Source organism: Berghia stephanieae, chromosome 1 (assembly GCF_034508935.2).
Source record: "Berghia stephanieae isolate SIO BIC M18660-M18661 chromosome 1, UCSD_Bste_1.3, whole genome shotgun sequence".
In the NCBI taxonomy this organism is placed as follows: Eukaryota; Metazoa; Mollusca; class Gastropoda; order Nudibranchia; family Aeolidiidae; genus Berghia; species Berghia stephanieae.
In genome coordinates this window covers 119,473,524-119,497,294 of record NC_088360.1, presented here as the reverse complement: position 1 = coordinate 119,497,294, position 23,771 = coordinate 119,473,524, and the positions used below count along the sequence as shown (strand labels likewise).

Below are 23,771 nucleotides of genomic sequence, written 5' to 3'. Positions count from 1 at the left end.
AAGTTACCATGCGTCATTAGGAAGGAAGTGACGTTACGACTGTTGAAGAGTATTCAAACAAAAATAACGCCGTGACGGAAATCAACAAAAAGCAACAATAAAATAAAATGCGAATTAATACAAATAACGAAGGTCTTCCGTTTCCGTCTTCCAGATGTCAACATTGGGCTGTTCAAAAATCTACCCAACACGTCAGTGATAAATAGAGTAAAACCAAAGATGTCTTTTGTTTCTAAGGTCCTGGAACACTCAGGTAATTGAGATTCTCAGAGCGTTTTAATTTTTGACATGTATCTTTTTCTTGCCACTGTAATTCTTCAATTTCAAGAGGGATGCGGCCACCAAATCACAACAGTTCAGTTCAGTAGACTCATCACGGCCTCCTTGCCTCGGTCTTAGCTTAGTCTAAGCAGGAACTCTTTCAATTAGTATATTCACAGTAGATCTTTTTTTCAGGCGTTTATTTATTCAATTTGTCAATATATAGTAACGTTTTATAAAACCATAGAACAAGCCTTGATAGTTTAGTGTACGCACTTTGATAACATTTTCAAACATCTTAATTTGACGACATGTAATAATGTGAATGGAATGGGGGACGGGGAAAAAAATAAAAATTTGATACTTTATTTATTTGTGTTGCTCTACAACTACAACTAAGGGTTCCAGAGTTATTATTTTGATTTTTTTCTGTTGGAAATTTTAGTCAATTTTACAGAGAGAATCTGTGATCTCACTGCTGCCTCAAAACCAGCATCTCGCGGCGATCGGGAAAATTTTGGTTTTAGTTTTTGCAGTCAACAGAACATGGCCCAACTAAGTTCACTAATAAACTAAGTCAAGTGGGCCACTTAGGATTGTTTTCAGTAATTTTGTTTCAATTAAAAGATAAATGGCAAGTGTTGGGTATCATTTGAAAGGTCAGAAAATAAACTTTGTTTTCGTATATATATAATTTTCATTTATGGTAAGTATGAAAAAATTAGGGTAAATGGGGGAAAAGGCTGTCATTATTCCCAGACGCCTGTCTGGGGATAATGAAAATTGGTTATCCCCAGACGCATGTAGCAAGGGGGCAGAAAGATTTTATGCAAAATGCCAAACTAGGCGTGAAAAATACAAAATATTCTGGAAAAAATACTAGTGGTTGTGTCCCAAAACAGTTAATATATCAAGTGATATTTAACACAAGATGAAAGTAAATAGTGATCAAATGTCAAATCCAGCTCTTTAAAAAAATTATTTTAAAGCAAATGGATCAATGAAATTTCTTTTGTTACTTTGATCTGAAAACGTCAAACTGGCAATTCGACTTTTTATTTTCAACCAGGAAGAAAGTTGTTAATCATCAAATCTGTTCATAGTCCACCAGCCATCATTTAAATTTTCACTACCTACCTACCTGTTAACTTTATTGATCATCTCTTGTTTCTATAATTTGCTCATTCTGGCCACAATTTTGGGGATGACCGGGAATTATTTTTTATTTCGCGGACGAATTCCTAGAACATGGTGTTGTTCGCCCCAAAGCCCAAAACTGACACCTGTTATTTTCCTGTCTTCTTCGCACAAGACAATACAATTTAGTATCACACGTCCACAAAACTAGATCCAACAACATATTTTTATTCGAATCAGAGATGAAAATAACTACCAAAACAAGGAAGCAAAAATGGAGGAAATATGTTAAGCTTATATATGAATTTAAGATATTCCGATAGCGGTGTGGATAGACAGCTCAGTGGGATAGGCCGCCTTTCATTTTACTCCTTTTAGCTGCACAGATTCGAACCAGTCGCACTTTTTTTTTTTTTACTTTTTCTTTCTTTCTTCCCAATTGATTTTCATTGTTTTCACTTTTGTTCCGAGTTCCGAGCAAGAGTTTTTTTTAATCAGTTGAATTTTTTATTTCTCCTATAATATTATTTCATTATTTAATTTGCTCTAGATCTATTGTTTTTTTTGTTTTGGTCAAATGATAATATTAATAATAATAATAATAATAATAATAATAATAATAATAATAATTGTTATTATTATTACTATTACCATCATAATCATTATTATATTATTATCAATAATAATATTATTTTTATTATTAATACTCTTATTATCATACTATTACTATTATTATTATTATTATTATATATTATTATTATATTATTATTATTATTATTATTATTTATTATTATTATCATTATTATTATTATTGTTATTATTATTATTATTTATTATTATTATTATTATTATTATTATTATTATTATTATTACTATTATCATTATAATTATTATTATTATTAATATTATTATTATTATTATTATTGTTAACACTATTCCCTGCTCCAAGGGAAATCTCTCTTTTTCTTTTTTTTTTATATTTTGACCTAAACCTTAGAGGTTTTTGTTTGCTAAACCTTTATGTAAATGTTCCGTTTCTGAGCATGAATTTCTTAAATTGTTTTTATTTTTAAAACATTTATTGTTTTTTTTCCTCCTCTATCTGACCATTTGGTCGCTCTCTGAATATTTCTGTTTGTTTGCTTTTTAATTAATTTTTTTTTTTTAGACACTATTTGAGATCGGAGTGGGGACGAATATATTTGCTAGAAACTAGGAAAAAACCAAGAGAGAGAGAGAGAGAGAGAGTTTAATAAAAAATAAAAAAAGAGGTGGGGGGAGGATGGATAGGACATTTATCCCTTTCAACGTTCTGTAAAAAGAAGACAGAATTTAAAAAAAAGTGACGTTACCAGGATTCGAACCCACAACGTCGATTCTGGTCAAAATTCCAGGGCAGACGACTAAACCATTCGGCCATGACACCCACTTCGAAGTCGATGCATATTGTGTATATGTAGTAACAACTGATTTTAATGTTGGTTAATTTTATGTTTTTATAGATATTTTATTAACTTTCCTTATTTCTAGAGCATCTGGAAACATTCCATTCTGGAATGTGGATTATTTTTTAAAAGAACGGAGTTTCAAATATGTGTCTGGGGATAATGAAAATTGGTTATCCCCAGACAGGTGTCTGGGGATAATCACAGTGGGGGAAAAAATATGCAATTTTTTGTTTAAAGAAGTGGGGTTGATGGTGAGTAAAATAAAATAGTGAGCGAGTGAATCAAGTATAATTAAAATGTATCCATAATTTTAAAAGTTATTATAATTTTAAAATTTATAAATTTTTACTTCATTAGTTTTCTGAGAAATACAATCAGGAATTAAGGATGAAATACATCGTTAGAAAGATTGTTTTGTGCCCTTTAAAATGATGGCCGGCTCTATTTCTCTGAACGCTCAGGAAAATAAACTTGAACGACGTGAGGTCGATGCAAAAGTAAATGCTCAAGCAGAGTGGACAGGGAATTCGCATGAATCATCAAGCTAGCGTATTTTAGGCGTATTGTTGACAAAGACAGATTTTATCAAAAAGTTGTGCTATCACGAATACTCGTGCTGCTTTGTCAAAGAGAGAACAGATGAAAACCTAAATAACAAAGCCAAAGTCTCAAGCGGGAACAGAGGATGAAAGACAGGATAGCACAAACTCAAGATAGAAGTCTAACAGAAAGTTGGGAATAAAAGACAGAGCTCCCAAGCAATGTTTAACAATTTTAATCCATTACAGATACTCGAGTCTTATATGTAAGATCTCTTCCACTGGCCTACAGTAACAAAGATATAAAACAAGAAAAAGCAAATACTTTCAGGCCTTTTGGCCAAAAGTTGATTTTAAATCTCTTGAATAGAGTAGAAAAGGTAATTTTTAAAAATTGTTTTAAGGAAAGGACAATTCATTACAAATTTACATAAAGTATGTTATATCTCTCCTATTAAGGGTATATGTACATTAGAAGTAGTAGTAATATAATATACGAAACTATGATATTTTATGTTACAATTTTGTTGAGTTTGGCAGATGGGCAGATACATTTTCCTCCTTTTTAACAAATTACCATTATCATCACTGATAAGAAAGATGTGACTGCAAATTGCTGTTCGTGTCTCCTTTTATAAAGAGAAATGTATATTGCAAATATTTTGGATAATTCTTTTCGTCTATCAATTTCCTTTTAAATGGTGCCAAAACAACGAAAAATCAATCTAATATTTCAGGAATTATATGAAGTTAAAATTGGCAACTTAAAATGTGTTTATTTTTTAAATTTTCACAGCGTGTGTTTTTAAAATAAAAATGTTTGTTTTTAGAATATCATCTAAACTTTATTCATGCCAAGATTCAGGGCTGTATATATATACGCAGACACTTTTTAACTCTGCGCCAAAATGTCATGGCTGCCCGACGATATCGATATTCATATCAATATCTTTTAGTTATTTATTATTTAATATTTAGTACATAATGTATTCAGTACTATTATTTACTATGTGTTTTTATTTTTAATACATACTATACTTTCCAAATTTTTTAAAAGGGCATTTTATTGTTTTTATTTGAAAAGTTCATATTTGTTTACTTCGTAAAATCCAATATTGATAAAATCAACATTTTAAAAATACCAGTTGCTTAAATTTTATTTCAATTTGCCATCAAGTCATCAAGTTTCTTTCCCATTAATTTAGATATATTTGTTATCATTAGTATTTGCATTCTAAAGGCTAAAGATCTTAATAATTATGGTAATATTAAGTTCTATTAGTTGTAAATCTTGACAACCCACGCATTAAGAGAAAGAGAGAGAGGGGGGGGGGGGGGGATAAAATTATATTAATGTCAGTCCAAATGATGTAATAGTAATAGCAATAAACCCAAAGAGTTTGGCAGAATTTTCAAAAGCCAGAACTTTCCTTCCAATTAAATTAGGCAAAGTGACTTGTGTGAATCCTTTTCAATTTATTTGAACTTTTGCATTTTGCCATTTTATTTTTATGCCAGGGGTAAAAAATAAACTCATTATGTCATTATGCAACTTGTTTATATTTTTTCATTTAAATTCTGTCTCAAACCCTTCTTTATTCTATCTATTAAATCAAAGAGGGGAATTATTTACAATTGTTTCAGTGAGATATTGGGATTAATCCAAAAGTGATATATGGCAAATTATGTTTCTTTTGTCTCGCTGATTTTAATTATAATGTAACATTTGCGTCATTTTTTAAAATGTGTTATTTTGAAATTTGTATCTTCATCTTTATTTGCAATTGTTTCAGTGAGATATTGGGATTAATCCAAAAGTGATATATGGAAAATTATGTTTCTTATGTCTCGCTGATTTTATTTATGTAAAATTTGCGTCATATTTTTTAATAATGTGTTATTTTGAAATTTGTGTCTTCATCTTTATTAACGTAAAGACATTGTCCTTGATTAGACGACCATTCTGGTATACTTATTCATTTGAACTCCATATTGACTGTTTTAGCCATTAACATCACACGATTTCGATCACAACTTTCAAATGGTAACTTTGGGGTAAAAATCAGTCTGAAATTTTAGACTTATGACTGCCATAACTACATTTCTATCAAGATAGAAACAAAATTCAGACAGTTTTATAATCCGTGTTGCTAGCTCTTTCATATGGCATTGGTTTCAAGTTCATGAGTTACGTTAAGAATTTTTGTTAAACTCCCTACTAATTGTACCCTATTTTATCCAAGATCAAAAGATATACTAAATTGGCATTGATTGAAACATAAACAACACCAAACAATAGGGCAATTCCTCGTGAAGAAAATAATACATAATCATTAAAATCCATCCATCAAAAAATAATCTATGGAACTTTTTCATCACTCAAAAGTCCAAAAATATCAGGTCACAGCCACTAGGCCGTTTACCAGCTCACTGCTGGAGTGCCACATGGATGTTTACCCAAGTACCTACTAGGTTTTATTCAGAAGTTTTTGTTAAAGTTAATATAAAAATAGAGGAAATGTATCTTTCCTATATTAATCTCGCTTTTATATATTTTCCTACCTCTTCTTATTTACCTCAGGACAATTGGAAAGAAGGGCTGTTCATGAGGATATGGAAACTTTGATTCAGAAGCAGAGGGAGCTACAGTTTGAAGTACACCAACTGGCAGAGAGTAAATTCAGTCAGTTTCACCCATCACTGACAGACTCTGAAAAGCTAAAACAACGAGTAGAAGATATAAGGAAAAATATTTCTGGACTTGAGGACAAAATAAATTGTGAGGTAAGTTTCCAAATTTGTAGAAATTCTCTTTCTTTTTCCATCCTATTGAAACAAACAAACCACAATAAAAATGCTGGGGCTATTCAAACTTGAGTCTGAATAGTTTCCCATGGCTATTCAGACTCAAATTCCAATGTGCATGTGCAATCAACAGATTATTCAAACTCAGTCTGAATAGTCTCCCATGGCAGTGGGGTTTTTGCTTGTTTTCGTTTTTATTTCAGCTATCAATAATTACATAAATTTGATGCAATGTAAAAATAACAATTATAGTGACTACCAACAGGTAATCTAAACCCACTTTATTTGACAAGAAAGGAAACATCATAGATCAATTGAAAGTCCAAATAAAAATTAAAAAGGAAAGAGTTAAAACTCTCCAAAAGGGACAAAAGTCAGTCAAAGTAACTGCTTTTCTAACAACATAACACGATGTCCAAATAAAATCAGGACAAAAAAACATAGTCTGATTGTGTTAGACAGGCAACAAGCCTGCAACAGCACGAAGTAGGGTTATGAGATGGGTCAGTAAAGTGTGCAAAACAATTTCTTCTGAACTTTTTTTCCATCTCTAAATCAGTTCCACCCTCTACCTGCATTGTCACGGGAGACTATTCAGACTTGTCCGAATTGCCACTTCGAAAAAGAAAAAAACAATGTACCGTAGGCTTAACTCACTCAATCCTAGAGATTTTTGCTACTTTTCAAAATTGGAAAAAATGTATTAAAAATGAACATGTACATAGACAGTTTTATTCAAATCAACTATCATTAACATGTAAAACTAAAAAAAAATTTAACTTTGAAACTACGCCTATAATTTGTCTCAGAAAAAATGTAATAAATTTATAGGCATGGGGGTAAAAGTAACACCGAGTAAACTACGGATATAGTCGGTGTTAGGGTTGAGTGAGTTAATATTGCATTCCAAAGATTGAAATCAGATCTACACTGTTTTTCCCTCTTTTTATTTTATTTATTTTTTTTTTTTTAATTTGTTGAACCTGAGACATCAGATTTTTTTCTTTCCTTTTCTTTCTTTATTAAGACATATTTTTTAAAAATTCCACATGTTTATTTGTTTCTATGTTTACCTTTTTTTTTTTTAATATTTGTCTTTAGTGAAGAATAACGGTAATGCACTTACTTTTTCCTCAGATAAAAGGCCAATTGTCATTATCAACTGCGGAATTCCAAAGTCTTACCAAACAGCTCTCAGAGTCCAAAGCTATTGGAGAGGCTCTTGATTATCTAAGTCAGGTTTATACTTTACATGAGGTATGAGTCTTTTTAAAAAAAAAACTTTTTTCCTCATTTATCTTCAGAATGTAGCCAAAGTGATTTTAAAAATAGATGCAGTTCAATCCTTGTGAAATGATTTTTATGTTATAGTTTAGATATCCAATTAAACATAGATTTAAATTATGTCTTTTCTTCTCAGCAATTTGTCCTTTGTTTTTTATTCTTCAAATTTGACTTGATTTTATTGGTTTATAACAGTTTCTTGTTGAAATAACAAAGTGTTGATGATATTAAATTTACTAATTTGATAAACAGAACAATCAAACTCTCATGTACTTATTGTTTTCTTTTTCTCCTTCTTAATTTTTTTTCTCTCTTATTGTTAGTTTTATTATTATTATTATTATTATTATTATTATTATTATTATTATTATTATTATTATTATTATTGTTGTTATTGTTATTGTCGTTATTATTATTATTCATGGGAGATATTAACGCCAAAGTTGGTGAGGAAAGAGTGTAGAACATCTTTAGCTTTCATGGTTTTGGTACATGGAATGAGAGAGAAATATTGATAGACTGGTGCAAACACGTGGTTCAAGCAACGCGTTAGAAGAAATGGACATGGTTAAGTCCTGGAGGAAGTCGCTTCAAAAATCAAATTGACCACATATTAATATCACAAAGATTTAAGAACTGTATTAAACGGCAACGACCATTCCCAGCACAGATTCCAACAGCGACCATCGGCCTGTGAAAGGTGGTCTTGAATTAAAGCTGGAAATGATTAAAACTTCTAACTAAAACAGAGCCAAAACGACAAATTGATATACTAAGACAAGATGCTTCAATGGTGGAAAATACAAAGTTGTGGTGAAACAAAAGCTGGAAGACCTGACACCAACAAAAGATATTGACCCGCTCTGAATGATATATCCAAGTGTATCAATGAGGTCATGAAAGACATCCTTCCTGTAAGATTATGTGAAATGAAGCAAAAATGGATGACAAATGAAATACTTGAAAAAATGGATGGAAGAAGCAAATTAAAGAGAAATGTTATGGATTATACAAATGCCCATGTAATTATTAAAAAGGATAATTGCAGAGAAGCAAAGAAATGCTTGAAGAGTGCAAGAAAATAGAAAATTAAACACAAAGCGCTTTCATGAATCTATTGCAAAATTAACTGGAAGAAAAAAGTCTATCACCAAAGTCAATTGCTTAAGAGATGCAAATTAAAAACATAATCATGAGCAACGATGCATGTTTAAATCAATGAGTACAATATATAGAAAATCTTTACACAGATGATGATAGGGACACAGTGTTGAAGACTTGCCAGAGAACAACAATCATGAGTGATAAAGTAGAGGCTGTTTGCAAGAGATGAAGAAAGGAGAAGCCGTTGGGCAGGATAATATTTCGATCGAGCTTTGGGATGCATTGGGTGATGTAGGAATGGTCATACTGACAAAAGTTTTTGATATGATCTTCAACACTTGCATTGTACCAAATGAGATGAGTCTGTCTTTATCACACTCCCAAAAAAGCGAGTGCAATAGATTGTGATCAACACTGCATGATCAGCATCATGAGCCAGATCACAAAGATCCTCCTATGCAACATAATGAAAAGAGTGAGAAATGAGATTTCACCAGAGATTGTTAGGGAACAATTCAGCTTCATGAAAGGCAAAGGTACTGTGAATGCCATCTTCACATTAAAAACAATATTACAAAGGCCTATTGAGAAACAGAAATGCCTGTAGCTTTGCTTCATGGACTATTCAAAAGCCTTTGACTCAGTTAAATATAGAGAACTTTTTTAAATGCTCACATCCATTGGAATAGAGCATTATTATCTCTGCCTTGTGAAAAAATTGTACTGGAACCAAATGTGTAAGATTGGACAATGAGACCTCAAATTTTTGTTTATATTAAAAAAGGAATGAGGCAAGGATGTGTTTTATCACCAGACCTTTTCAACATGCACACTGAAATAATTATCTTTGAAATTGAAGAAGTACCAGGCATCTGTGTTAGAGGTGAGAATTTGACGAATCTGAGGTATGCAGACGATGCAGTTCTTATGGCTTACACCACACCAGAAAACCTTCAGACCTGGCTCGAAAAATTAATGGTAGCGAAGCGAAGATGCTTTTGCTGAATATGAAGAAATCCGAGTACATGATCATTAGCAAACAAAACCATCTTTTCACCTCACCAGCAAAGGGGAAACAATCAAACAAATTAAAAAGTTTAAATATCTCAGTTCAACCATCACAAACGGCGATAGAGGTTTTGTGAAGATAAAACAAAGAACTGCGATCACTAAAAACACCTTTCACAATCTAAGACCAGTCATCTCTGCCAAAAATATTAAATTAAATACAAAACTTATGGTCTCTCATCTCTCCTCTACGCATGTGAAACCTGGAATCTAGACAAGGAATGTCAAAACCGCCTAAAAGTAAGCTTTCGAAATTGGTTGAACCAGGGATGCCACTTTTCCGGTTTTAGCCGGAAATCCGGTTTTTTTACCACCAGCCGGTTTTAATCCGGATCCTCCGGTTTTTGTCCTTCGTCACTATTCAAAAAAAAAAAAAAAATTTTTTTTTTAAAGAAGAAGAAAAAAATCGCGATCGAGATTTGAGCCTGAACTTTTTCGCGGGTGAATAATTTGGGCTGTCACCGCCGGTCGAATATTTGGGCACCTAAATGGTAGTTTATCTCCGCCAATTCCCATCACAATTCCTCTTAAAAAAAAAATTTTTTTGATATATAAACAGTGATTTTGAGAATTTCTCAGAAATTTTCCGCTGAATTTGCCGTGTCAAACATTTCCCTCAAAACCACAAAATCACCATTATGTCTTATGTCATATTTTGACACCTGTGCAATAGTCTGGTGAAATTTAGTGACGGTCCCGTTTTTTATGACGTCGGGCCAGACTGAATGGCACCAGATGTCACAATTGACACAGACGACCAGTGGTGTTCTTTGATTAGCTAGTTGAAGGGGAAGGGGAGGGACAAATATCTCCTCTCTCTCTCTCTCTCTCTCTCTCTCTCTCTCTCTCTTCTTCTCTCTCTCTCTCTCTCTCTCTCTCTCTCTCTCTCTCTCTCTCTCTCTCTCTCTCTCTCTCTCTCTCTCTCTCTCTCTCTCTTTGCCTTTGCCTTTCTTTCCATTTCTCTTTTCTTCTTTTTTTTTTCTTTGATATAGGATTCCTAAGATCAATTCATAAACTATTCTGGTAGAGAAGTCTCTCTCTCTCTCTCTCTCTCTCTCTCTCTCTCTCTCTCTCTCTCTCTCTCTCTCTCTCTCTCTCTCTCTCTCTCTCTCTCTCTCTCTCTCTCTCTCTCTCTCTCTCTCTCTCTCTTTATTTCTTTCGCAACCATCCATTAAATCATCTGGTTATACAGAGATAATACATTAGAATAAAGCAATTGTGATTGGCTTAGTTTATTCTTCTTTCTTTTTACCTATGGCTTTAAATTTGTGAGATTCTTGGGTTGTATTCAGAAGCTGAATAACCACTAGGTTTCGGTAAAAAATAAAATATATTGTAGCCTGCTTTATAAAGTAAAAATCAAAACAAAACAACACTTTCTGGTCTTTTATTTGAATAACATTATAGGCCTTTAACATGTGGAAAGGTCAATTCATTAAATGTTTACATAAAGTAAATTTATGTTTAATGATAAGAATGGATTTATACTAGTAATAGTAATATATTACATAATACCAATACAAAACTATGTTACTGTTATTTTTACACTTTGCTTGCGTTTGACCGATAGACGGAGACATTTTCCTCCTTTTTGACAAATTGCTATTATTATCACTGAATAAAAAACACTCACCAAAACCACTACAACCACCACCACATCATCATCCCTACCACTACCACCACTACTACTACAACCACCATCACATCATCATCTCTAAGACTACTACTACTACTACTACTACTACAATCACCACCACATCATCATCCCTACCACCACAACCACATCACCCCTACCACCACTCCTACTACAACCACCACCACACCATCATCCCTAGCACCACTACTACTACAAATAACACCACATCATCCCTACCACCACTAACAACTACCACCACATCATCAACCCTACTACCACTACTACAACCACCACCACACCATCATCCCTAGCACCACTACTACTATAAATAACACCACATCATCCCTACCACCACTACTACTACAACTACCACTACATCATCATTCCTACCACAGCTACTACAACCACCACCTCACAATCATCCATACGAGCAGTACTACTATAATCACTACCACATCATCCCTACCACCACTACTACTACAACCACCACCACATCATCATCCCTACTACAACCACCAAATGTAATTACACTTTCAATTTTTGAAATTCTCCCGAGTCGTGTCAGAAATTGCTGCGAGACAAATTTTGGATCACATCTCAGTGAAGATCTTCACAATGAAAAATTTTCTCCTTTTATGTGACCAGTCATTCTCACCCCTGATAGCTATTGATATTAATTTGTCTCTATTTTGTTTTCAGCACCTTATTTTATCAATTTGAAAACTGTTAACTCTCCTTTCTTTTGTGTGTTATTTGCTCTCAATTGCAATAATAAGTACTGAAACAATATTCCAAATTTGATATTTTTCAAATCCCTACAAAGCCCTTGACGTTGATTTGTATCTCGTCCGCCCAAGTTTTCAGGCTTTTTTAAATTTGCCTGGTGGCATCCCTGTTGAACAGAAGATTGCTATACATAAAATGGTCAGAAAGAATAACAAGTTTTGCATGGAATAGTGAAACCCATCCAGAATGTGAAAATCGTCAGAAAAAGGCAAATGGGCTTCTTGGCCATTAGTGGCTACATATAAGGAAAAAGAGTTCGTGGTCATCAAAGTTTGATGTTTTTTATCAGTTTGAGGCTGCCAACAAGCAACAAACATCCTTACAAACTCAGAGTCATGAGGGAGGCAGCGGATAGATCGTCGTGGAAGCATATGGTTGGCAACGTGCATACAAGTGCAGGCCATGGATAAGTAAGGAAGTATTATTATTATTATTATTATTATTATTATTATTATTATTATTATTAGTATTATTATTATTATTATTATTATTATTATTAGTATTATTTTTATTATTATTATTATTATTATTATTTTATATCTCTTCAGTCTTCGGTTGATGCTTTGAATTCCAAGAAATATAGTGAAGCAGTATCCACTTTAAATAAATTGGACAAGCTTTTCAAGCAGCCTTTGTGTGATCAAGAAGATAAGATTAACATTTGCCTTACAATGAAAAATGAAGCCTTTGTAAGTACCATATCTCATTTCCTATTGGAGGTATTCTAAATCTATATATTTTACGACATTTTTTTTGTCTTGTATTTTTGCTTTCAAAAAAATTATTATGGATCAGTTTTGTCATTTCCTACTACTAATTGTCCCTGTTTTAAAAGGAAAGTCAATATCTTTGTTTCAGAGACAAAAATTCTTTAAGAAGTCTAAAGCTTTCTTATCTTGTTTTGGTTTTGTTTTTCAGTGATTGAGTTTGTCATTTACTCAAATTAAATATTGAAAATTATTGCAGTATTTGAGGATAAGGTTGATATCTTTTTAAATTTTGCTACAAATCTTTGTTCTCGGGCTAACAAGATCATCATCATAGCTTGTCGCTCCAACACCAAACCCACTCCACAGCATCTGTGGATCAGACTCTTAGATCATGGTCAGTGCAGATGGGCCTATCCTGGCATTCGCTAAGGATGTGCTTCATCGTCTCCTCTGGGCATCCACATGTACACACGCTAGTCTCAGCCAGCCCCCACTTTTTCATGCTTCCAGCTGTTCTCCCAATTTTTGCCTGTGCTCTGTTCAGTGTTACCCATTCATTCCTGGGGAGCTCAGTTCCGTAGGGCAGTTCTTCTCTGGGATCTTCAACAGCTTCATTTGCATGATTGTCCCACTCCCTCCATGTGGAAAGTCTGTATACAGCTGCATGGTCAGGGTTGATGCTTTCTTCCATCATGACGTGCTAACAAGATGAAACATTGAAACAAAGCTGTTTTGAAGCAGCTGTGTAATCTCAAACAGTTTTGTATCATTAATTTGAGTTAGCTACTCTTTTTAGCATATACACATATTTTTAGCTTTTAAAGTTGAAGATATACCACAATGGATGCATTCATAAGAAGAGGAGGAATTAATTTTAAAACCATCTATGGGTGGAGCAAAGTGGTAAAATGGTTAAGGCATAACAACACTGACCCGGAAAGTCCTGGACAACATGGATGATACCTGTTGACATCAGACTTTATTGGCATATAACGATAGTGGGCGGAAGGGCATAATTTTTAATTATTTTTTTTTACACATATAATAGTATAGGACAATGATAATAGACAAACGCCACTCAAAAGAAAGAAGGACGAACTGAAATGTGCGCTCTTGAAATTGTTGCTACGATATGGTGTCTTTGTCAATTCCATTCATAGAAGCGCATGTTCATCTATGCATTAGCATTGTCAGCTTTTAAATGTCTTTTTTAGTATGTTCCTTCAAAATGTCTATTCAAGCCTTAAACAATTCCTCTGGACTTCTGTAGATACTTCTCTCTATTTCAATTGCCACTTTCTAAAACACTGTTAATATTTGATTGAGTTCATGCCTGCTGTTAATTGAAGACAGCTCGCTCTTGAAAGGCAAATGCTACAAAACAATTCCTTGTCTCTCATGATATCCAAACAAATGTTTGGCCATGAGTGAGGCTTTTCATGAGCGTAACCGAACTGAGAGGTACAATGAAACAGCAAGTGGAAGAAATGGAACCTCTCTTTGCTTCCTTACTTATTTATTGCTAACTTAATGTTGAGCATGGATTGTTTTAACGTCCCTTTGACTATTTATTATATCACCAACTTGCCCAAAGTCCGAAAGTAGGTAAAACCTGTATATTTCTTTCATATTAAAAGTGTCATTGAAATTGTCTCCACAGGTGCATCGCCTAAAGGTGGAACAAGATATGTCTGAAATGTGGGCTGATTGTATTAAGTGGACTTTACCCAAAGGTCAAGGAGATTCTACCAAAGCAAAAGATAGTTACCCTCATACTATGATCTTCAGTGTTGGAAAGGAGGGTTTTGAGAAATCGCTTTTGAAAGAACTTATCCAAGCGTTGTACATGACCAATTTATTGAATCTTAGAATGAAAACCTTTGCTGAAAAGTTTCAAAAGTTTATAGTGCCTTTGATTTTAGAGCCACACAGTGTTGAAATAGATAAAAAATTATTGCAAGGTGTTCAGTCATTGAATTTGAGTATCACTCAAGGCACTGATGCAATGGGTGGTAATAAAAATAAATCATCCAAACAAAGTTCTAAGAAGAAAGTAGAAACAATCCCAGAGAGCCAACTGTACATCACTGTTTTTGAACGTTTAATCACTGTCTTAGAATACCTTCATGATATGTTATTAAGTACAGACTTTGGAGGAATTAGTGAGACAGGAGGACCAGCTGAGTCAACTTTGATGGGAATATTGGGTCGGGAAACATCAGAAAGTTTGTTGGATGTACTACAAAAGGAAATTTTGGCTAAGGCCATTCCGACCTCTGCAAAAGACCTTGCAGGTTTTGAAAATGTCAAGAGTGCAACTTATAACCTCCATGGTAAGTATGCTTTGAGGCCTATTGTAAACCTGAAATATGTCCAATTAGTAACCTGCTGAACAGGATTATCTATATTCTCTAAAATTAGGGATTTAATTATTTGGAAATTCTTAAAATAGATTATTTTAATCACTTTTTGAAAAATGTACTCATAATTTCAGCATGATTTATATCTTATTCTAGCTGTATTGTTATTAATATTATGACATAGATTTTAACATATGTAATATTTTGTCAATTGATTCATTTTTATAATGTATTGTCAGAATTTGTTTTTAATTCCTTGTCATAATTTGAAGAATAGTTTTAACTTTTCCGATAATTGTTATTCAAACAGGAATTATAGGGTGAAGAATAGAGGAATTGTAGGATTAAAAAGAGGTTGGAACCAGTAAATCTGAAAAATGTTGTGATAGGTCATGTTTTTGCTATGAGCAATATCAGGTATCTGTAGACTGTTATTTCATAAAAATAGGACCATAGTGAGCTGTTATCAGAGCTATAATTAGTACAAGCTTTAGTTCAGTCACTGTTTACTTTTCCCATGTATTTTATAGATATTTTTTGTTCCACTTTTAATTCTGACCAGTAAAAGTGCGTGAAGAGAAGATTCTTTTAAATCAATCCCCAATATGTATAATTGCTCCTGATAATTATTCACAAAAAACCCCGCAAAACACTTATATTTACTTTTGTCTTTAAGAAATTTGAAGTGAAAGACATAGCTGTGAGATAATTAAAATGCTATATTCTGTTTCTGTCAGCTTGGTCATAGGGCATCAGTCTCTCATTTTCAGTAATTGCCTTTTTATTCCTAATTAATGTGCTGTACTTATGAAAACGCAATAGGTTTTGCCAAAGTCAATTTTGGAATCTACACAACGGCCACTGGTCCCAATGCTTACATGAATAACTAAAAATAGCAATGGCCTTAAGTACAGGGCATCTAATTGTCTTGTGTGTTGTGTATAATCTTCCTTATTTTAGTCACAAATATAACCTAAAAGCGTTTGACATCATTGTTAATCTACTATTGATCATGACTGACTATTTTCTCCCCCCAGAGAAACTGGTTGCTCTGGGCTACATAAGCCCTGATTATCAAGGCCTGAAGGACAGTGTGGAAAATGTTAACATTTTGTTTTCCAACAAAAAATGTGCTCTGATCTTGGAAGAAGCCAGGGATTTAATGACCTCTAACCTTTTAAACCAGACGTCTGTTGCAAGTGATAACAAACCACAAGAGGACTTACCAATGTTGACTAAAGCTCCCAACAAAGGAAAAAAGCCACAATCTTTAAGTGATAACATGTTGAGTAATGACACATTCAAATTGCCAGACTGTCAAATTAGGTAAGAAATGTCTGTTTTGATCAATATAAATTTAAAATCCATTCTAGCTCAGGAAACAAAAATAAACGTCATCTATGTAAATGGAGTTTACTTCGTTTACCTGTCAGTTTGGGCACACTATTTTATTTGCATTGGTCTACTTTAATTGAAGATGTTTTGTTTGCAGGCATACAAATAGATTTAATTCAGTTTATGAAACAGTACTTTTGACTACGACCTTGAAGTGAGAAAATTATAACCTAACTGTTTATAAATGATACGTTTCTTAAGCTCACACTTTTCTCTTCCTCCTCCTCCTCATCCTTCTTCTTCTTCTTCGTTATTATCGTCATCATCTCAATCCTGTACAATTACAATCCTGAGTGCCAACATTTTCATCACCAGTTTAGTCAGTTTGTTTAAATTGATGTTTAGAAAATATTCTTGGGTTTAAGTGGCATCTCTGTATTAGAAAATATCTATAATGATAGTTCTATATTGTGTAGTTTAAGTATTGTCTTCATAAACCTGGTATTACTAAACTATGACAACCAATGGTATGTCACTTAGGTATGTATAAATAATTTAGTTAAGGATAATAGGCTTATCAAAGAAATATATGAATAAACAGGAAGTCACCGCTCTTTCCATTGATATTTTTTTTTCCATCTGTTTTCTCAGTGAAAATATCATGCTTCTCATGCAGTTAGCATACACAACATTGCAGGAAGCAACCGAGAGTTCCCCTGAATGTGCTACACAGATGTACTTTGCTGTCCACTATATGTTTGAATTGTTTTGTTATGTGGTCCCCACACATCACAAACAGAACATTGAAAAGCTCCCACAAATGGCTGGTAATATAATTTGTTTGTTTTTAAGTGACAGTTTACTGACACTAGGAGATTGTTGTAAAGGAAAATAATTTTGGGCCTTTTTGATCTATTTACTTATTTCTTTGTTTGGAGATTCCATAACATTAATTTGTTTAATAGTACAAACAGTGGTAATTTTTATTAAAACCAAATTGAATATTTTATTATCCATAATTACTATCATCCGACTTTCATCTGAACCAGTTCTAATTTTGTTTTTGATGTACCCAACCCAATTATTATGACATAGATGTTTAAAGTTTATAGTTTAGTTTAATCAACTAAGACAAATGATGTTGTTTATCAGATTTCCCGTTTCTCAACAATGTGGGAAAATTATGATTGTGACACAGTCCTAATTACTTTCTAATTTACTGTATCAAATTTATTTGTTTTCTTCCTCTAATGATAGTGGACATAGATGATATTATTCTCTAACCCAATTTCAATTATTGTCAAACATTCATTATTTTGTATTCTGTTATCGTGTCAAATGCACTCTCTTACTTTTTTTTATCACGTGAACTTCGAGGCATGGTGGAGTGATTTCCCTTAGGGTGGAATAATTTTGGCCGTTTAGGAAGTAGAGTTTTAACTCTACTCTTGCTTTCTCTCCTTGTGGTTTTGTGTCCTTGTTATGAAAAGAGACCATTTGTTTTCACCTTGCTTGAAGTGTTTTGCAGAGAAGGAAACACGTCAGATGGGTTTATTTTTTATGGGAGGGATGATTCTTTTTTTTTTTCATTTAAATCTCAATAAAAATTTTCTTTTATTACATTTAAATTTTGGCAGCTGTTCATGTGCAAATATGGGTGGGACATTAGAGGTTCTTAGAATAGTTCCACAGATAGATTACTTATGAATCTGCTTCTATTCTTTAACTAGTCCATGTCAAACTTTTTTTTTTTTACTAGGTGCTTTTAAATTCATCTAAACCCTAACGTTTGTCCCTTGAATATATTACCATATCATTTTATTGAAGATGGCCTTAAGTACTTCAATAATTGTAAAACCCAAGAAGGCAAGATTACAGGGTGACAAAACGATTTTAGACATTAAAATTGGTTATTTTTTGGATTGTGTTACAATTCATAGTAATAGATCAAGTTATTTTGTATTTCTTTATTATTTTGAACCTAAAGAATAATTTATAATGTTGTCCATCAGTTTTTTACAATGTGCAATTATAACTTCCTTACATTCTGTTCCAGCCTTACACCACAACAATTGTATGTACATCACTCACCACCTTATGACATTGGATCACCAGTTTGCGCTTGCCTTGCCCTCATCAGAAACAGTTACATTTGTTTCTCTCATTTCACATATCCGAGATGATGGATGGAATTGCTTTCTTGCCCAAGTGAAACGACAGAAAGAAATTCTCCTGGAGTGCTTGGATGAAGCTGATGGTAAGTTTTGTCTATATTCAAAGTCTAGGTAAAGAAAGGGTTTCCGTTATTGTGTTATTATAACATTGGGGACAAAGTGGCAGAGTGGCTAAAGCATTGCACTGTAAACCCAAAATATCCCAGGTTCGAGCTCTGCTTCCAGCACTTTTGTTTTTTTCCTTAGGCAAGATTAGTTACCCCCAATTTGCTCACTTTGGAAAAATGTGTGATTTCTTTCGACATCAAACATCTTGTTTGATGGGATTATCTATATCTTTGTGGAAAGCTTAGGTGACGGTATCTAATGATGCCGTCGTGAAAGGACATAATTTTTTTTTTAAATTATTATATCATTAATTAAATTAGAAACATTGTCTTATTAATTACACCTAGCATGGTTCTGCTCAAAGTAATAGTTTTGTTATGGGTGTATAAGTTATATATAAATATTTTCCAGGTAAACACATATAATGCTTATTGATACTCAATAACCGCAAGTAAAATTATTGATGTTTCAAATATCAGGTTCATTTTTATCGTCATGTGTCTTCTTTCTCTTTAGCTTTTTCAAATGTCGAGGAGGATGCAAATCGAGCTAAGTCTGAGCGTGCTGTTAAACAAGTTTTACATCAGCTCAAGCACTTACACAAAGTATGGCAACCTGTGTTACCTGTCAATTTGTACCTGAAGGCAATGGGTAAGGGGAAGATTATTTTTGTCCATTGCTATTGACACCCATACAAAAATATGGAAGACAAGATCAATCTTCTTTTATAAAAGTTAACAAGTTTATCCTCCCATCTGAAAGTGAAAATGTGATTGATTCTCATTGCTTATCTTTTCACATCTATTACTTTGTCATGGATAAGTAGTTTTCAGGAGCCAGATTTTGCAAGCTTCATTTGTACTGTCACTGACTTAATTTTAGGCTCCTCTAGAATAAATCTTTCATTCAAAGAATGGGAACTTTCAACACACTCTGCTAAGGAGCAATGTTATAGCCAATGATATCCTCTCCAAAAATAGACTCAGTCATCCTTTTTATTTTTAGACCTGTCATTGATCTCAACTTTATTTATTTACTTAGATTTTTTGGGCTGGAGGGGGTGAGTGGCAGGTGATAAAATATGTGAAAATTCGAGTTTTATGGTAAATAATAGAGGATATTAGGTTTTATATTTGTATTTTTTTTTCACAGAAATAGATGTTTGACAAAGGCTTTTGTTATTTAAGCATTTTAAACTGGTATCTAGATATAAATAAGAAAGGAGATCAACCTATTTTGATTGACACATATCTTATAATAAATTTGAATTAAAATGAAATTTATTTAAAATTGTTTGTAAGCAGCACTTTAATTCATATATGGACACCATGTATTTTGGGTTGATACAGTTACAGTTTTATCTCAAATGTTTTTCGGATTTTAAAAAGATATATACGAATTCTTGTTTCCTACCTGTCGTAGATCTGAGTGTATTATGACATCTTAATATGTTAACAATTCTGCATTTTCAATTGCTATCCTGTCTGAGTTTTTTTTTTTTTTTGTGTGTTTTTAAATAAGTTTTTATAAGTGGATTGTGACAGTAGGCATGAAACCCAGGGGAGGGGGGAGGATGGTAGATTTGCAGATCAGACTTAACAAGTCAAGTGATAAAGAGAGGCATGTAATTTTTAGGTTTTGTCTACTACACATGGAAGATTTTCCCATGCCTCCCTTATTCATTTGTCTCAATGAACAGGCACTCTGGCAGAAACCAATGTATTAATTAATTATATGTATTTATATTCTATTTTTATTGAGATGGAATTTCAGCACCCTGTCAAATGTTATTCAACAAAGAAAAGAATAATATTTAGAAATACAGGGCAGTGTGATTTTAAATATTTTTTTTTAACTACCCGATTAATTAAAATAGCCTCAAAACTAGAAATGATAGAAACGTTTCCTTTTTTGTTTGTTTTTGTATTGTATGGTTTTCCATTCAAGTTTTTTCTGGTGAAAATGTCAGGAAGATGCAAGTTTTTGACTCGTTTTATTCTTCTTCCATTTTCTGCGTCATGAAATATTTGAGTCAAATTTCTCTCTTTTTACAAAAAGTGTGAATTTATTTTCATGGCTTATAGCATCTTCATGAAATTTTCACCACAAAGATCTTGAATAGTAGTAATGGAAAACGATGCAAAAAAACCCAAACTAGATGTTTCTGTCATTTCTAGTTTTTAAGCTATTTCAATCCTTTATCGGGTAGTAATAAAAAAAAGCACCTAATCTCTCCTGAAAGTTATTGATTTATTAGATTGATTTTTTCATGCATGATATTATTCTTTTGTTCTTGTCGATATTTATTTATGATTTACTTTATCTATAATTTTATTATACACTTTGAGCCCTACATTTACTTAATAGGTTGAGGTCTTAACAACTGTATTATACTATTATCGTTATTTCATTTGGGCATTGATATGTTTTTACTTTTCAGGTAAGTTGATTCAAGCCGTAGTGGAAAGGATCACAGACTACATAACATCCATGGAAGACATCACACAAGAGTCCTGCCTTCTACTTACCGTCATCATAGGCCCATTGGAAGAAGAATGTGCCCATGTAATGGGCATCAATGCAGCAGTCCTGCCTTGTCATATCTCAAACTGGCAACGTCTGACGAATGTGAAGACTGTTTTGAATTCCAGTTTGTTGGACATTGACAACTTGTGGTCAGATGGTAAAGGACCACTGGCTCTGACTTTTACACCTGCAGAGATGAAAAAGATGATTCGGGCTTTGTTCCAGAATACAGAAAGGAGAACTGAAGTGCTGTCTAGGATAAGATGAAAACTGTTCTGATAGTGATAGAAAATTTAGCAAGGATAGGTCAAATTTTTCACTTGCAAATATGATAAAAGCAAGACTTTGATTAAAAAGCTTTTGTGGTACAAAGCATCTCACTTTTTAAATCATCAAAATCGGTCCATAAATAAAAAAGTTATAAAAGGTTGAAATTTAGAATCAGGGGACTTACATTGACATAAGCTTAATAGTAAATTATAGTGAAGCCGATGGTGTAAAAAATGCTAAGCTTTTCAGGGAATTTAGCTCCAGAAAGGACAAATTTAAAGATAAAGGAATGAAAATCCACAACTTGTGGTAAAAATATGTGAGGAAACCGTTGGACATGTCAGATTGGCCATTTAACGCAGTACAAGGGAGATAATTACATAATATTATGTAATTTTTAAACATAGATTAGCCGTATTGGGTTGTATAGACACTGTTTCGTTGACCTGAGTGCAAATTTATAACTATATGTATGTAAATTCACAGTATACGTTGTTAACATGTAATTTAACTATATGTGATGACAAAAAGACTGTTATTGAAAGCAAGGGAGATAATTCGACTCGACATAATAAGATAATATCATATCCGACATTAATTCTACAGTCTCGACCCAAACCAAGAGAAAAAGGAGGAAAACAAACATACACTAAAAATAAGTCGCAAGTAAACTGCATGGTGCGGTATCAACTGCCCGGCTAATTCCAAGGGAGATAATTACCCAATGCTAGATAGTATAGAATAAAAGCTTTTTTTCTTCTTTTTTTTTCGAGCAAATTAAAGAAAAGATGAATACAGTGAACGTATTTAAAAAAAGATGCGATGATGACGGGGCTATTTGATCCAACATAGTGGGAATAATCTAAGACACTGTTGAGAAACTCATCATTTCATTGCAACTTTTCAAAAAATATTTTCATTCACATAGAATGTGAACTTTACCTCTGACCCATATGTTATTTAAAAAAATGGAGTAAGAGTTTCCTACCTGAAGGGATTTACTTGGATGACATGGAATGAGGGTGAAGAGAATTAAAAATAATCCGCCTTAAATTTTATGAAGGCGTTCTTGATGGCATCATAACTGTTGACAATACTCCATGTCCTACAATTTTTTGTGTCCAGCTTGAAATTGGAGTAAAAAATAAAATGACGATGCACGGGGTTCTATCTTTTCCATCTGGCCACTTCAAATCTCTTTTGTTTGAACACCAGTGACCAAAGTTAATGTCAAACATATCAGAATCTACTATACCCTCCAAAAGACCTGAAATAAAATGCTGCGCTTTAAAAGGTGGACCGTAGTTTGGTGATGCATGATTGCAGAGGGACGACGATGTTGACTGGAGTCAAGATCTCCAAAATTTCTCTCGCAGACCAAATTTGTAGTTGGCACAAAGGACGTAGATTCAACATCTTCAGATGTTAAAGATTGTGTGATGTATGTGTTGAGTTGTCTGTTCATAAGTGTAAGAAATGCATGGATGAGGGTGTCGAGTACTGTTTCAAGTTGTGCATCGATTTCTTGGACTGACGGGATGATGTTGTAAAGTTGTGATTGTGACATGTAGCGTTGTAATGATGGAATTGATGTGTCTGTAACTATAGATTTTGGTGTCTGTGTTAAGTGTTGGAGATCAGAGTGTAGTTGCTTGATGATTGGTTGTATTTGGAGGTATGATAATTTTGATGTAACAAGGGTCCAAAAGGGGTCTGTGACTTTGATGTACATGATAGCAAGTGCCTTGATGATGACCATGAGATTTTCATCTTCCAGATCTTTTTGGAGTGCTTGTAGCTTTTTGTTTGGATTTTTTATGTTCTGCAGAATGTTAAAGAAATGTTGATGGAAATTGTAAATCCAAGAACAACAAACTTTATTTGAAAAAAATCGAAACAAGAAATAAATAAGATATGAATTTTTAAAGTTTTATTCGGACTTAGTATTTTTTTGGTCCGTTCAGACTTCAGTTTTCAGTCATTTCAGTCAAGTTTTCAGCTTTTGAACATGGAATAAAATAATAAAATAAAATGATTCATAGGATACATAAATTACATCTATGCATGGGTCAGTTTGAGGATAAAAAAAAACAATATTGTAACATCAAAAATGCAAAAGAAAATCACATTTACAAAACTTCAAAAATTCCTTCGGACAGATAAAAAAGGCAAAATTCTGCTCCGCCAGAGCTCAAAAGCATGTTTTCTCGAAGTCATAGT

General features: G+C 33.1%; 1 protein-coding gene across 1 annotated transcript; it reads left to right on the top strand.

Moving 5' to 3' along the window:
- LOC144962914 (centromere/kinetochore protein zw10 homolog) lies at positions 1 to 23,674 on the top strand. Its single transcript, XM_078896311.1, has 10 exons — positions 1 to 253; positions 5,967 to 6,169; positions 7,328 to 7,447; positions 12,617 to 12,757; positions 14,439 to 15,111; positions 16,176 to 16,464; positions 17,125 to 17,300; positions 18,530 to 18,730; positions 19,272 to 19,406; positions 21,196 to 23,674. The coding sequence occupies exons 1-10, from the start codon at positions 220 to 222 to the stop codon at positions 21,546 to 21,548; spliced, it is 2,325 nt and encodes a 774-aa protein (XP_078752437.1). The 5' UTR covers positions 1 to 219; the 3' UTR covers positions 21,549 to 23,674.
- The last annotated feature ends 97 nt before the right edge of the window (positions 23,675 to 23,771 follow it).